Source organism: Crocuta crocuta, unplaced genomic scaffold (genome assembly GCF_008692635.1).
Source record: "Crocuta crocuta isolate KB4526 unplaced genomic scaffold, BGI_CrCroc_1.0 scaffold650, whole genome shotgun sequence".
Lineage (NCBI taxonomy): Eukaryota > Metazoa > Chordata > Mammalia > Carnivora > Hyaenidae > Crocuta > Crocuta crocuta.
The window spans coordinates 1,161,845-1,175,298 of record NW_027532882.1 but is presented as its reverse complement, the minus strand read 5'-3'; the positions used below and the strand labels follow the sequence as shown (position 1 = coordinate 1,175,298).

At 42.5% G+C, this 13,454-nt stretch overlaps 1 protein-coding gene across 2 annotated transcripts in view; it reads left to right on the top strand.

Annotated features, from left to right (window-relative positions):
* LOC144216373 (uncharacterized) overlaps positions 1–12,139 on the top strand; it is a 17,588-nt gene extending 5,449 nt beyond the window's left edge. For both annotated transcript variants that reach the window (XM_077745711.1, XM_077745712.1), the window contains exons 2-7: positions 937–1,060; positions 1,610–1,698; positions 2,344–2,470; positions 9,281–9,376; positions 10,050–10,132; positions 10,614–12,139. In XM_077745711.1, coding sequence (XP_077601837.1) covers positions 1,030–1,060; positions 1,610–1,698; positions 2,344–2,470; positions 9,281–9,376; positions 10,050–10,132; positions 10,614–11,396 — 1,209 coding nt within the window. In that variant the 5' untranslated portion in view covers positions 937–1,029 and the 3' untranslated portion in view covers positions 11,397–12,139. The remainder of the gene's footprint in view (positions 1–936; positions 1,061–1,609; positions 1,699–2,343; positions 2,471–9,280; positions 9,377–10,049; positions 10,133–10,613) is intronic.
* Positions 12,140–13,454: the final 1,315 nt, after the last annotated feature.

The window sequence follows — 13,454 nt, the reverse complement described above, 5'->3', positions numbered from 1 at the left end:
GTGGGGGGGGGGGAGGGGGTTAGAAAAGAGATGGTCCAGAGCGTGCAGCCCCTGAAACAGCAGGCAGGATGGAGCACAGATCAGAGCCACAGAGTCGACCTCACACAGGAGGGGACACAGCTCTGGGGTTGTAACAGGAGGCAGGGTGGAGACTGGGGTCACGTGGCCATTCGGGTGGCCGCACAGGAAGGAGATTCCTTCTCATGAAGATTATACCCTGAGAAGTACAAGGCAGGGCTGTCTGCTGAAAGGGAGGGTGTGTTTATCTGTTGCCCCCTAACAGATTGTCCCAAACCTCTGTGACTTTAAAACAGTAATGATCATGTATCAGTATCTCTCCTGGTTTTTGTGGTTCAGTTCAGGACAGCTTAGCTAGAAGGTTCTGGCTCAGGGACTTATGAGTTTCTAGCAGACTATCAGCCGGGTCTGCAGTCACCTGAAGCCTTGACTGGTGCTGAGGGTTCACGGCCAAGGCGGTTTGCTCCCAGGTGGGCACATCAGTGGTGCTGTTGGAGGGAGGCCTCGGTTCCTCTCCAAGTCGGTCCCTCACGCACTGACGTCATCCAGGGGCAGTGGGGCTGGAAGTGGAGAGACTAATGGGAGTTAGCTACCATCATCTCCAGTAAATAAAGGGTCATACCTGGGAATGTCTTAGTGACAGCCACTTGGATGGGACGAATGTGCCCTGAGACTCAGGGAAGCTGAGGACTTACACGGGGCGGTACAGGCATGTCCTGGTCATACTGCGTAGGACACAAGAGGACAGGCGTTGCCTTCACAAGCCCTGAGTGCATCACTTGCTAAGTAAAGACCCAATATTGGAGGCCCCACTTGCATTGTGAAGGACGACCCAACGGGCTGGCCAAGACAGGTTGGTCCCCAGTAGCCCTCAGACGGGGAGAGACTGAAGGCCTCCTGTTGTCCTGTTCCCTCCAGAGCCTGGCCTGAGAGTGCTGTGCGGACCAGAGGAGGAGCGTCCGGCTTCTTCTGCAGCCCGTTGTCCCGGAAAATTTCTGCCTGAGTCACAGGATGGCGGCCATGGTTCTGTCCCCCACTTGTGGTAAGTCGAGGGGCCCTCAGAGTCCACGCGTTAAAGGCCCCTGTACCACGGAGCGGGAAAGGAGGGGCTGAGCCACAAAGCAGGAGTAGAGCCCCAAATGCCTGGGGGTCACCAGTACCAGTACCCAAATCTTGGGATTTGGGATTTGGGTGGCTTGAGTGTCTGTGGAGATGCCACCTGTGTGGTGAATGTGTGAGAGCTAGGAGTTGTATCTCTAATCCTTTCTGTAAATTTGGAAAAATGACAGTGGTGTCCCTTGGACGTCAATTTCTTCATCTGTGAAATGAGAATAATAATCTCTTCCTCCAGGTCAGTAAGACCCTTGGTCCTATTATCTGGGTCTGTGCCCTGGGTGAGACAGGGGTCTGCCCTGATGTCCTGTGAAAGCTGTGTGTGTGTGTGTGTGTTGTGTAGCAGCGGTCATGTGTGTGGCCGTGCGTGTGCATGTGGGGTATGGTCACAGACAGGCAGGTGGAGGAGCCTCCAGACTGGTGAGTGCTAGAATACACAGCAGTCCTGGGTGCTTCTGACTCACTTCTTCTTCTCCAGCTCAGTCGTCCGTGTACTCAGCCTCTCCTCAGGGAGGATGCACAGAGGGGGAAGGGCTGGCAAAGGGCTTCCTGACAAGCTGGTTACCGGTAAGTGAGTGTTCTTTTCCAAGTCGTGATTCCTTTGATCGCAAGTTGAATTTGTTCTCCCTCAATGACCCAGAGCCTCATGGCCAAACCAGGTCTTCAGACAGCCCAGGACCTCCGGGCATTCGAGGGAGGGTTAGGGCCACCCGGGCAGTGTCCGTGTTTGTCACCATTTTCTACATTGCAAAGCTTCCTCCAGGGTCACTGTCAACATCATGTTCTAGACAGGTTTTTTAGGGGAAACTAAGAAAGACCTGACTGTGTCCTAAACTCAAGTGATTGATGATAGCTATTGGAGAATCACTCATTCATTTACCAAGTATTTCTCGATTTGTGCCATGTCCCCGGCCTATACTCAATACCCAGCCCTGCAGATTGAGGGAAGTAAGACTGACAGATTTCACAGTCTCACAGGAGTAAGAGAATCACCTCTGTGTTAGGAGCACATTTCACCTTGGAGTGGGTGTAAGTAGACAGGGAAGAGCACTGCAGCCTGAGCCCAGAAGCAGTTGAGAGCAGAGCTCAGAACCCTGCCTACACATCTTGTGCTTTGGGTTCCCGGCCCCTCGTCCTGTCGTCCTCTGCCCCTTTCCTGTCCACTTGGTGGGGGTGGTCCTCCGCTAAGCCATGATGTTGGTGATGGATCAGGACTTGGTGACCTTCGAGGATGTGGCCGTGGAGTTCACCCAGGAGGAGTGGGCCCTGCTGGACCCTTCTCAGAGAACACTGTACAGAGATGTGATGCGTGAGAACTGCAGGAACCTGGCCTCGCTCGGTAAGCCTGACGTCATCCCTGCGTTCACTTCGTGAGTCCCGTAACAAGACTTTGTCTTGTCCTTTTTTTTTTAAACTGATGTGACATTCGTGTAACATAAAATTCAGTTTTAACTATTTAAAAGTTTTCTTTAATGTTTATTTATTTTTGAGAGAGAGAGACAGATCATGGGTCAGGGAGGGGCAGAAAGAGAGACACACACAGAATCAACCTCTGTGTCGGGCTCCAGGCTCTGAGCTGTCAGCTTGAACTCTTGGAACTGTGAGATCGTGACCTGAGCCAAAGTCAGATGTTCAGCCGAGTGAACTACCCAGGCGCCCCTGTTTTACTTATTTTTAAGTGTACAATTCAGTAGCTTTTGACATAGTAGCCTTGTTGTGCAACCGTCAATGCAATCTAATTCCAGATCATTGTCATCACCCCTAAACCCCTTCCCGAGAAGTGGTCAGGACCCATCACCTTGCCCACTGCCCCCTGCCCCTTGTCACTCATTTGCCCACCGCTTCTGTGGGTTTGCCTGCTCAGGACCTTTCCTGGCACTGGAAGTGTAAACTATGTGAGCTCTTTGCTCTGTCTCCTTTCAGGCAACATAATTAATGTTTGAAGGTCTAGCAATGTCGCCCCACTTTATGGATTGGCCACATTTTAAAAATTCAGTCATTGGTTGATAAACATTTGGGTAGTTTCCATTTACTGGCTGTTGTCAACCATGCTGCTGCGAATACTGGTGTACAGTTTGTGCACACGTGTGCTTTCAGTTTTCCTGGGTATGTGTCTGGGAGCAGAATGCTGGGTTATACACTAGTAGGTTTAGCTTTTGAGGAGCTGCCAAACTGTTTTCCGCAACAGCTGCACCAAGGTGGCAGGATTCCTGTTTCTCCACATCTGCCCCAACGTTTGTGCTTTAGATTGTAGCCATCCTCATGGTGATGAAGCCAAATTTCATTGTCATCCTAATTTGCGTTTCCCTCATGACTGAGGACATTGAGCAAATTTTCATGTGTTGGCTGTTTGTAGATCTTCTGTGAGAAGTGTCTTTTCAAGCGTCCTTGGCCCAGTTGGAAATTCAGTGGTTTATCTTCTGTTCTTGGAGAAATGTTCATTATATATTGTGATATGGGTCCCTTATGCAGAATATGAGTTGGAAATAATTTCTCCCATTTGGTGGTGTATTTTCATTTTCTTGATAGTGTCCTTTGACACAGAGCAGTTTAATTTTTTTTCAAGTTTTTATTTAAATTCCAGTTAGTTAACATACAGTGTAATATTAGTTTCAGGTGTACAATGTATTGATTCAACACTTCATACCATGCTTGTGCCCATCACGATGAGTGTGCTTCATAATCCCTATCACCTGTTTCATCCATCCCACCCACCTCCCACTCATCTCCCTTCTGGTAACCATTAGTTTGTTCTCTGTGGTTAAGAGTCTGTTTCTTGGGTTTCCCCTCTTTCTATCTCTCTCTCTTTTTTTACTTTTGCTCATTTGTTTTGTTTCTTAAATTCCACATATGAGTAAAATCAAGTTTTTCCAAAGAATACATCCAGATGGCAAACAGACACATGAAAAGGTACGCACGATCACTCATCATCAGGGAAATACAAATCAAAACCACAGTGAGCTACCACCTCACACCTGTCAGAATGGCTAAAATCAACACCACAAGAAACAATAGGTGTTGGTGAGGATGTGGAGAAAGGGGAACCATCTTGCACTCTTGGCGGGAGTGCAAAGTGGTGCAGCCACTCTGGAAAACAGTTTGGAGGTTCCTCAAAAAGTTAGAAGTAGAACTCCCCTATAATTCAGCAATTGCTCTACTAAGTATTTGCCCAGAGGATACCTAATTACTGATTTCAAAAGGGCACATGGACCTCTGTGTTTACAGCAGCACGATCTACAATACCCTAATTATGGAAATAGCCCAAATGTCCATGGACTGATGAATGGATAAAGAAGATGTGTACACACACACACACACACACACACACACACACACTGAAATATTAGTCATAAAGAATGAAATCTTGTCATTTGCAATGATGTGGATGGAGCTAGAGAGCATTATGTTAAGCAAACTAAGAGAGTTTTAATTTTGATGAAGTCCAATTTATCTATATATTTTTTGCTTGTCCTTTGGTATCATACCTAAGAAATTCTTGCCAAATCCACCAAGGCTATGAACATTGACCCATGTGTTTTCTTCCAGGAATCTTCTGGTTTCTTTTCAATTAGGTCTTTGGTCCTTTAGGAGCTATTTTTTTATATGGCTTCATTTTTTTGTCTGTGGTTTACCCAGTTGCCCAGCATTTCTAAAGAAGACTATTCTTTCCCCATTCAATTGTTTTTGCTGCCTTGTCCAAAGTCGTGTGACCACAGACTACAAATTTACACTCACTCAGTTCTAATCCATTGATCTGTGCATCTCTCCTTGTGCAAATACTATGGTGTGTTCACTACTATTGCTTCAAAGTAAGTTTTGATGTTAGGAAGTGTGAGAATTCCTAATTCATTCTTTCTCAAGACTGTTTTGTCTGTTTGGGATTCCTTGCAAATCCATGTGAGGTTTAGGATCAGTTTGTCCATTTCTGCAAATAAAAGCTGTTGGAATTTTGGTAACGATTACACTGAATCTGTCCATCTCTTTGGTTAGTACTGTCATCTTAACAATATTAAGCTTCCCAATACACATCCTTCTGTGTCTAATTTTTTATTTGATTCTGTTATAATCAGAGAAAATACTTTGTATGATTTCATTATTTTTAAATTTATTCAGACTTGTTTTATGGCCTAACATATGGTCTGTCTGTTCTGGAGAATGTACCATATGTTCTTGAGATGAAAGTGTATTCTGTTGTTGAGCAGAATATTTTATTTGTCTCTTAGGTCTCGTTAGTGTATAGGATTAAGTCTTCTTTTTCTTTGTTGGCCTTCCAACTAGTTGTTCTACCAGTTGTTGAAAGAGTGATGCTGAAGTCTGCAATTATTATGGAACTCCCTACTTCTCCCTTCAGTTCTGTCAGGTTTTCTTTTAAAGTTTTTTAATGTTTATTTATTTTTGAGAGATAAAGAGAAAGACAGCAGGGGAGGGGTAGAGTGAGAGGGAGACACAAAATCTGAAGCTGTCAGCACAGAGCCTGATGCAGGGTTCGAACTCACGAACTGCGAGATCATGACCTGAGCCGAAGTTGGACGCTCAAGCGACTGAGCCCCCCAGGTGCCCCCCAGGTCTGTCAGTTTTAAATTTAAGAATTCTGTTGTGATTGGTCTGTAACTGTTAAATATTCTGGATAAATTGACCTTTTTATCATTAAATAAGATCTTTCTTTGTGTCTTGTAACAGTTTTTGTCTTAAAGTCTGTTTTGCCTGAAATTAATGTAGCTACATTCTCTTTTGGCTGCTGTTTGCATGGAATCTATTTTTCCATCTGTTGACTTTCAGCCTCTTAGTATGTTTAGATGTAAATTGAGCCTCTTACAGAGAGCATATAATTGGATATTCATTATCTATTCTCCCAAAATCTGCCTTTTAATTGGACAGATTAATCCATTAACATTTAAGGTAATTACTGATAAAGACCTACTAATGCCATTTTGTTATTTTCTGCATGTCTTCTATCATTTTTGTTCCTCAATTCTTTCATTATTATTTTTGTGTTAAATGTTTTCTTGTGGACCATTTTGATTCCCTCTCATTTCTTTTTGTTTATTTAGTTTTTTTTTAATAGTTGTCCTGAGGACTGCAATTAACATTTTAATTCATAGCAGCCTGTTTTAATGTAATACACCTTTATTTTGTTTTTGTTTTTGTTTTTTTTTTAATGTTTTATTTATTTCTAGGAGAGAGAGAGAGACAGCGTGAGCAGGGAGGGTCAGAGAGAGAGGGAGTCACAGACTGAAACAGGCTCCAGGCTCTGAGCTGGCAGTCAGCACAGAGCCCGACGCGGGGCTCGAACCCACGAACCGCGAGATCATGACCTGAGCGAAAGTCGGACGCTTAACCGACTAAGCCACCCGGGCGCCCCGATTTTGATAGCATACAAAATTTTTGCTCTTATATACCTGCACACACGTACACACACACACACACACACACACACTCATTTTCTATTGTTTTGTCACAAATTACATCCTTATACCTGGTGTGCCCATTAACAGATTTATAATTACTGGTTTAGGCATTTATCTTTTAAATCATATAAGAAAAGGAGGAGAGTTTCAAACCAAAAATCTAAGAGTTACAAACTGGGGCGCCTGGGTGGCTTAGTCGGTTGAGTGTCCGACTTTCGCTCAGGTCATGATCTCGCGGTTCGTGGGTTCGAGCCCCGCGTCGGGCTCTGTGCTGACTGCCAGCTCAGAGCCTGGAGCCTGTTTCAGTCTGTGACTCCCTCTCTCTCTGACCCTCCCCTGCTCACACTGTCTCTCTCTCTCTCTCTCCTGGAAATAAATAAAACATTAAAAAAAAATTTTTTTAAGAGTTACAAACCAAAAATAAATAGCTAAGTATTATTGGCCTATGTATTTTCAGTCATCAGGTTCTTTATTTCATTGTGTGGATTGGCATTAATATCTGTTATCCTTTCATTTCAGCCTGAAAGTCTCCCATTAGTATTTCTTGTAGGGCAGATGTGCTCGTGCTCTCTGTGCCTGTCGGTGTAACTTTACAGCCGGGGTTTCGTAAACTTCTTGGTTGTGTACATTTGTGTCTTTGTCAAATTTGGGGAAGTTTTTGGCCATTATTTCTTCAATATTCGTTCTACCTCATTCTCTTCTCCACTAATGGAATTCCCATGATGCGTATATTTGTATGTTTGATGGGATCTCTTGGGCTCTGTTCTTATATTCTTTCATTCTTTTTTCTTTCTATTCTTACAGTGAGGTAATGTAAATTGTCTTGTCTTCATGGTTATTGATTCTTCTGCCTGCTCACATCTGCTGTTGAACTCCTCTTGTGAACTCTTCATTTCAATTATTGTACTTTTCAACTCCAAAATTTCTGTGTAGTTTCTTTGTAATTTCTGTCTCTTTAACATGGGTTCTAGTCCATCAGAATTTGTCATGGTTTTCTTTAGATCTTTGAGCATTCTTAAAAAAGTTGACTTAAATTCTTTGAGGGGCACCTGGGTGGCTCAGTTGGTTGAGCATCTGACTTCAGCTCAGGTCATGATGTCCTGCAAGTTTGAGCCCCACATTGGGCTCACTGCAGTCAGCCTGTCAGTGCAAGAGCCCACCTCAGATCCTCTGTTTCTCTCCCTCTCTGTCGCTCCCCTACTTATGCTCTCTCTCTCAAACACTAATAAAAAACATTTAAATTATTCGACTAATGAGTCTGCTATTTGGGTTTCCTTAGGGACAATTTCTACTATTTTTTTTTCCTATAATGGGCCATACATTTATTTCTTTGCCTGCCTCAAAATTTTGGTGTTGAAAACTGGACATTTGGAACATTATTACATGGCATTCTGGAATAAGATTTTTCTCTACCACCAAAATTTGTTATTGTTGCTTGTTGAATATATGGTTAGTGAATCCTCTCTACTAATTTTGTAATGCCTGTATTTGTCAAGTGTAGCCATGAAGACTGTTACGTTAGCTTCCCAGTTAGCTACTAGCTTATCAGAGATTTTCTTGGAGGCCTGGAACAAAAAGTAAAGCACCTGTAGTCTCTGCGGATGGGTTCTGTGTGGGTGTGTAGGGGAATGCCTTCCACATCAGCAGGTGGTTGACAATTCTGCTGTCATCTTCCCTTTCTGCCTGTGCAGAACCTGAGGGCAGCCAAAGTGGAGGACTCAGTGCTGTTTCAGGTCTCTTCTGAGCATGCGCCTGGCCCTGGCTTTCTAGATTCAAAGAAATATGAGGAAAATTTTTTTAAAAATCCCCAAAACATCTTATTCTATAGTTTTCCTCCCAGGCTTCTTGGTTAGTCTTTTGTTTTCCTCTATTGTTTCACTTGCCTCTCTTGGTGGCAGCTAATATATTTGCCTTTAAATGTGTTCAGCACTTGCCTAGTGGGTAGTCAGCTCAGCCTTTGGCAACTGGGATTAGATAAAGGCAAGCCTTTTGATCAAAACCTTCAGAGAGGTCAAAACAGACAACCACAGATCTTTGACAATACGCCCCTCCTGCTCACTGCAGTACTGGGAATGTGGGCTGTCATCTTCAAGGTCACAGCCAAAACAGCAAATAGAAGATTAGACAGGGGTCAGTTAAAATGTCAGCTGGTTGTTGTCCTTGATTAAACATTTTCCAGGTTGCTGTAAGCTTTTGGTAGTTTCCAAAGTTCTGATAAAGTTGATTCTGATGTTGTTCCCTAGTTCAGTCACTGGTTTTGTAGAGTCAGGGACTTTGGATTCAACATCCCTTCATTTTCACTGTTGTCACTTCTCACAAGTGTTTCTGAAGCACTTCTGTGTTCCCAGGTCTGTGCTGGGTTTAGAAATGTAGTGATGAATGAGACAGACATGGTCCCCACCCTCCTGCAGCTTTCTGTCTGATGCCTTCCCTGTGAACTAAAGAGCTGTTCCTTACCCTGACTTTATATTCTCCATGGTTAAAAGTTTTAGAGCTTCTGAAGTATGTTATGTAAACTTGGACATGGACTTCAGGACTGTTTCTATTCTGTCACCTGGACATTGAGGATGCTTGAATTTTTGTTTCTTGTGAGTTATGATGTTCTTTAGAATGTATGCATGGCTATTGCACCGCGGCAGAAGTCATACTTGCTCATGTTCAGAATTGTTGACCCCAGTTTCCTGGAACTTCTTGTCACCTGCAAAGTCCCCCTACAACATGTGTCTTTTCTCCACGAATAGGGTATCATGTTGATAAACCCAGTCTGATCTCCCAGTTAGAGCAAGAAGACAAAGTGATGACAGAGGAGCGAGGAATTCTTCCAGGCACCTGTCCAGGTGAGCACCAGGTGGGCAGGCAGATAGGAATCCTCCTGAGGAACAGCTCAGGCCATCGATTTGGGGCGTGGGAATATCACATTCAGGAAACGTCAGTCAGGAAAGTTTGTAAAATGTCCTTTTTTTCTAACAGATGATGAAGAACATTTGGTATGAGCTTCTTCATGTATGTTCTTTCTTTCCTTTTGATCTTTCTGTTCAATATCTCATGCGTTACCTTAGATTCAGAGGGAAAAAAAGACATACCTCTTTTCCTTTTTTTTTTTTAAATGAAGTGTAGTTGACATATAGTGTTACAATAGTTTCAGGTGCACAACGTAGTGATTTGACAAGTTCATAATTTATACTGTGCTCGCCACAAGTGTAGCTGCCATCTTTCATCAGATGATGCTAGTACAGTTCTTTTCCTTTTTAAGTTTAAATCTCATAGGATCATGCACTTTATCGAATTCTTTTCTACTTTGCATTCCTGATAATCCCTTCTTTTGTAAATCTCTGATCAGTCTTAATCCTTCTAGAATCCTTTCTTTAACGGCTACAGTTTTCATACTCACATCGCTTTCATGGCAGACTTCCTCAAAAACCCTGATCCCTCAGAGTCTGCCTTTACTCACATATTCACTTTACTGTTCCTTTCCTCCATCAACTTAAATCTCTCTTCATTTTGTTTCAGGTTTGGAGACTGTACTTAAAGCCAAATGGTTAACTCCTAAGAAGCATCTTCTTAGAAAAGAACATCCCAGTGGTATTAAAGCGGTAAGACTAACCTGGCTGATTTCTGGGTTTTCACAGTAGGAGAGTAAGTTAGAAAAGCCACAAAATAGAGTCATAGTATCATTTGCACATGAGGAAATTTTGTCTCTGGAGACATACTGTGGAAAGTTATGAATTTGTAGAAAACTCTAAGTTAGCCCCAAACTTGTTTCTTCACTGGGAGTTTCCACTTGTGAATATTTCCTTAAATGTGACTATGATATTGGTCATCGAAATATAAAGTGGTCTTAAGTTTATCAGAAGATGCTCTGTGAATATGATAAAGATTTGTGGCAAAGCATGCATCTTTTTTAACTTCTAAGAGCTCAAACTTGGCAGAAGCCATAAACAAGCAACTGAAAATAGCCAAAACATCAGTTATAATAATGCAACAGATTTCCTGGGAAAGAGAATTCCTATGACATACAATTCATTGAATATTAAAAATATTATAAATTATAGTTATTCATCTCTCAATCAACAGGAAAGAAATCATCTTGGAGTGAAAGTCAATGAATGTAATCAGTGCTTTAAAGTCTTCAGCACAAAATCTAACCTCACTCAGCACAAGAGAATTCATACTGGAGAAAAACCCTATGACTGTAATCAATGTGGCAAATCCTTCAGCAGTAGATCCTACCTGACCATTCATAAGAGGATACATAATGGGGAGAAGCCCTATGAATGCACTGACTGTGGAAAAGCCTTCAATGATCCCTCATCCCTTAGACTGCATGTGAGAATTCACACTGGAGAAAAACCCTATGAATGTAATCAGTGTTTTCACGTCTTCCGCACTAGTTGTAACCTCAAAAGCCACAAGAGAATTCATACAAGAGAGAATCACCATGAATGTAATCAATGTGGCAAGGCCTTCAGCACAAGGTCCTCCCTCACTGGGCATAATAGTATTCATACAGGGGAGAAACCTTATGAGTGCCATGACTGTGGGAAAGCCTTTAGGAAGAGCTCATATCTGACACAGCATATGAGAACTCATACTGGAGAAAAGCCCTATGAGTGTGATCAGTGTGGGAAATCCTTCAGCAGTAGCTTTTCTCTTACTGTGCACAAGAGAATTCACACTGGAGAGAAGCCCTATGAATGCAGTAACTGTGGGAAAGCATTTAATAATCTCTCAGCTGTTAAGAAACACGTGAGGACTCACACTGGAGAGAAACCCTACGAATGTAATCATTGCGGAAAATCTTTCACCACTAACTCTTACCTTTCTGTGCACAAGAGAATTCATAATAGGTGGATATGAGTACAATAACTAGGAAAGCATTCATTGATTTCTTAACCCTCAGACAACTGATGGTAACTTACCAGATGGGTGAGTTATCTGTTGCTGCATAACAAATTTCCATCCAAAACATGGTGGCTTCATACCACATACATTTATTATCTCACAGTTTCTGTAGGTCAGGAATTTGGAAATAGCTTCGCTGTGTAGTCCTGGTCAGGGATCTGTGTAGTCCTGGCAGAGGATCAGTCACGCGGTAAGGTCAAGATGTCTGTTGGAGCCACCATTGTCTGAGTCTTTACTGATAAAGAATCTACTTCCAGAATGGCTCACTCGCATGTCTAGCAAGTTAATGCCAGTAGTTGGCTGGGAACCTTCATTACTTCACTCTCCAGAGGGCCAAGTATTCATGATGTAGCATCAGCTTCCTCCCAAAACATTTGATCTACAGGAGAGCTAATGCAGAAGCCACACTGTCTTTTGTGACCTAGCCTCAGAAGGATATATTATCACTTCTTGCACAATGTATTGTGTACACAGTGTGGGAAGAAACAACACAGTGTATGAATATTAGGAGACACCATAAGGAACCATCTGGGAGGTCTGCCATGAAATCAGTGAAGAAAAGCCTTTAGCAGACTCTCATTCTTTCAATCTATTGTATATGAAGTAGCCTTTGGTAACATGTTAATTCACTCTGGAGAGAAACCTCGTGAATGCAGTCTTTGTGATGAGCGTTCAGCTCAAACTCTGCCTCATGTGCACGAAACGAAACATTATGTATGGAGAGAAACCTGAGGGATGCAGTAGCTGTAGGAAAGCCTTCAGTGATATCTCCTGGGAGTCCTACAACAGTTCACACTAAGGGGAAAACTTTATGAATATTCTCAGAATGCAAAAGCCTTCAGCGACACTTATCCCATAGAGCACATAAGAGAATCACTACAGAGGAATTCTCCTAACAGGAATGTGGGAAACCCTTCAGCACAAGTGTTTGCATTACTGAGCAAAAGATGGGGAGATATTCCGAATACAATTACTGTGGGAAAGCCTAGAATGTTCTCTCAGTTTTTAAGGGACATGAGGATTTATTCTGGAGAGAAATTGCTGTCGAATGTCATCAGTACTGGAAAGTCATTTTTCCACATTCCTTAGGAAACAGTTCACTGCAAAAACACTTGTGAATATAAAGACTGAGGGAATGCCTTTAATGATACCTCTTACATTAGGAAAAATAGGAAGTTTTCTCTGGATGCAAAACTTGCGAGTGTATCAATTTGGGAAAAATCTTTCAGTGATTCTTTGTTGGTTTGTGAGAACTCACATTGGAGGGAAACCCTAGATAAGTGACGCCTCAGCTCTTTACTGAGTGGCCACAAAGTAAGTTAAACTGGGAATGGAAATTATAAATCTTGAGTGTGGGTTTACATTGATCAGTGTCTCATCCTGAGATCAGGCCACTAGTTCATTAATTTTCAGTCTTTTTGTTTTAGTATAAACACGTCGATAGCCATAACCTAAAATAAATCTTAAATTATGTTCCATAGTTTTGTATGTAGTGTTTACTTTAATTTACGCTTTAAAAACATCAGTACATAGCATATCCAAAAAGGCATTTCTGAATATCTCCTGAGTGAATTAGTTTATCATTAGTGGAAATTAGACTATATTTACTATATACTTTTTCTAGTTTAATGGCTTTTTTGTCAGGTAAGTGGACTCTTTTTTACCTTTCTCCTCTAGTGTGCCCATTGTCCCCTACTCATTTACCTACAAAGTGTTTTTGTTGTTGTTCAAGTTGTCAATGAGCAGGATTAAAAATATGCAATTTATAAGGCTTCTCTGAAACCCAGAGAGGTATTGCCTAGCTCTGCTGACCATGAGGAGTCGGTAAAAGTCAGTGGGGAGAACGTCATCTGGCTTGTTTCCCCTCTACACATCCTGTTCATCTTACCCTTCCTTTCTCTTGAAAGTCGACTCAAGGCCAAGAGTCGGAAGTGCTATATTTTGGTCATAGTGACAAACACCATAGTGCAGCAAACAATCACAATGATAGGGCCCCCCCCCCCCCCCCCCCCC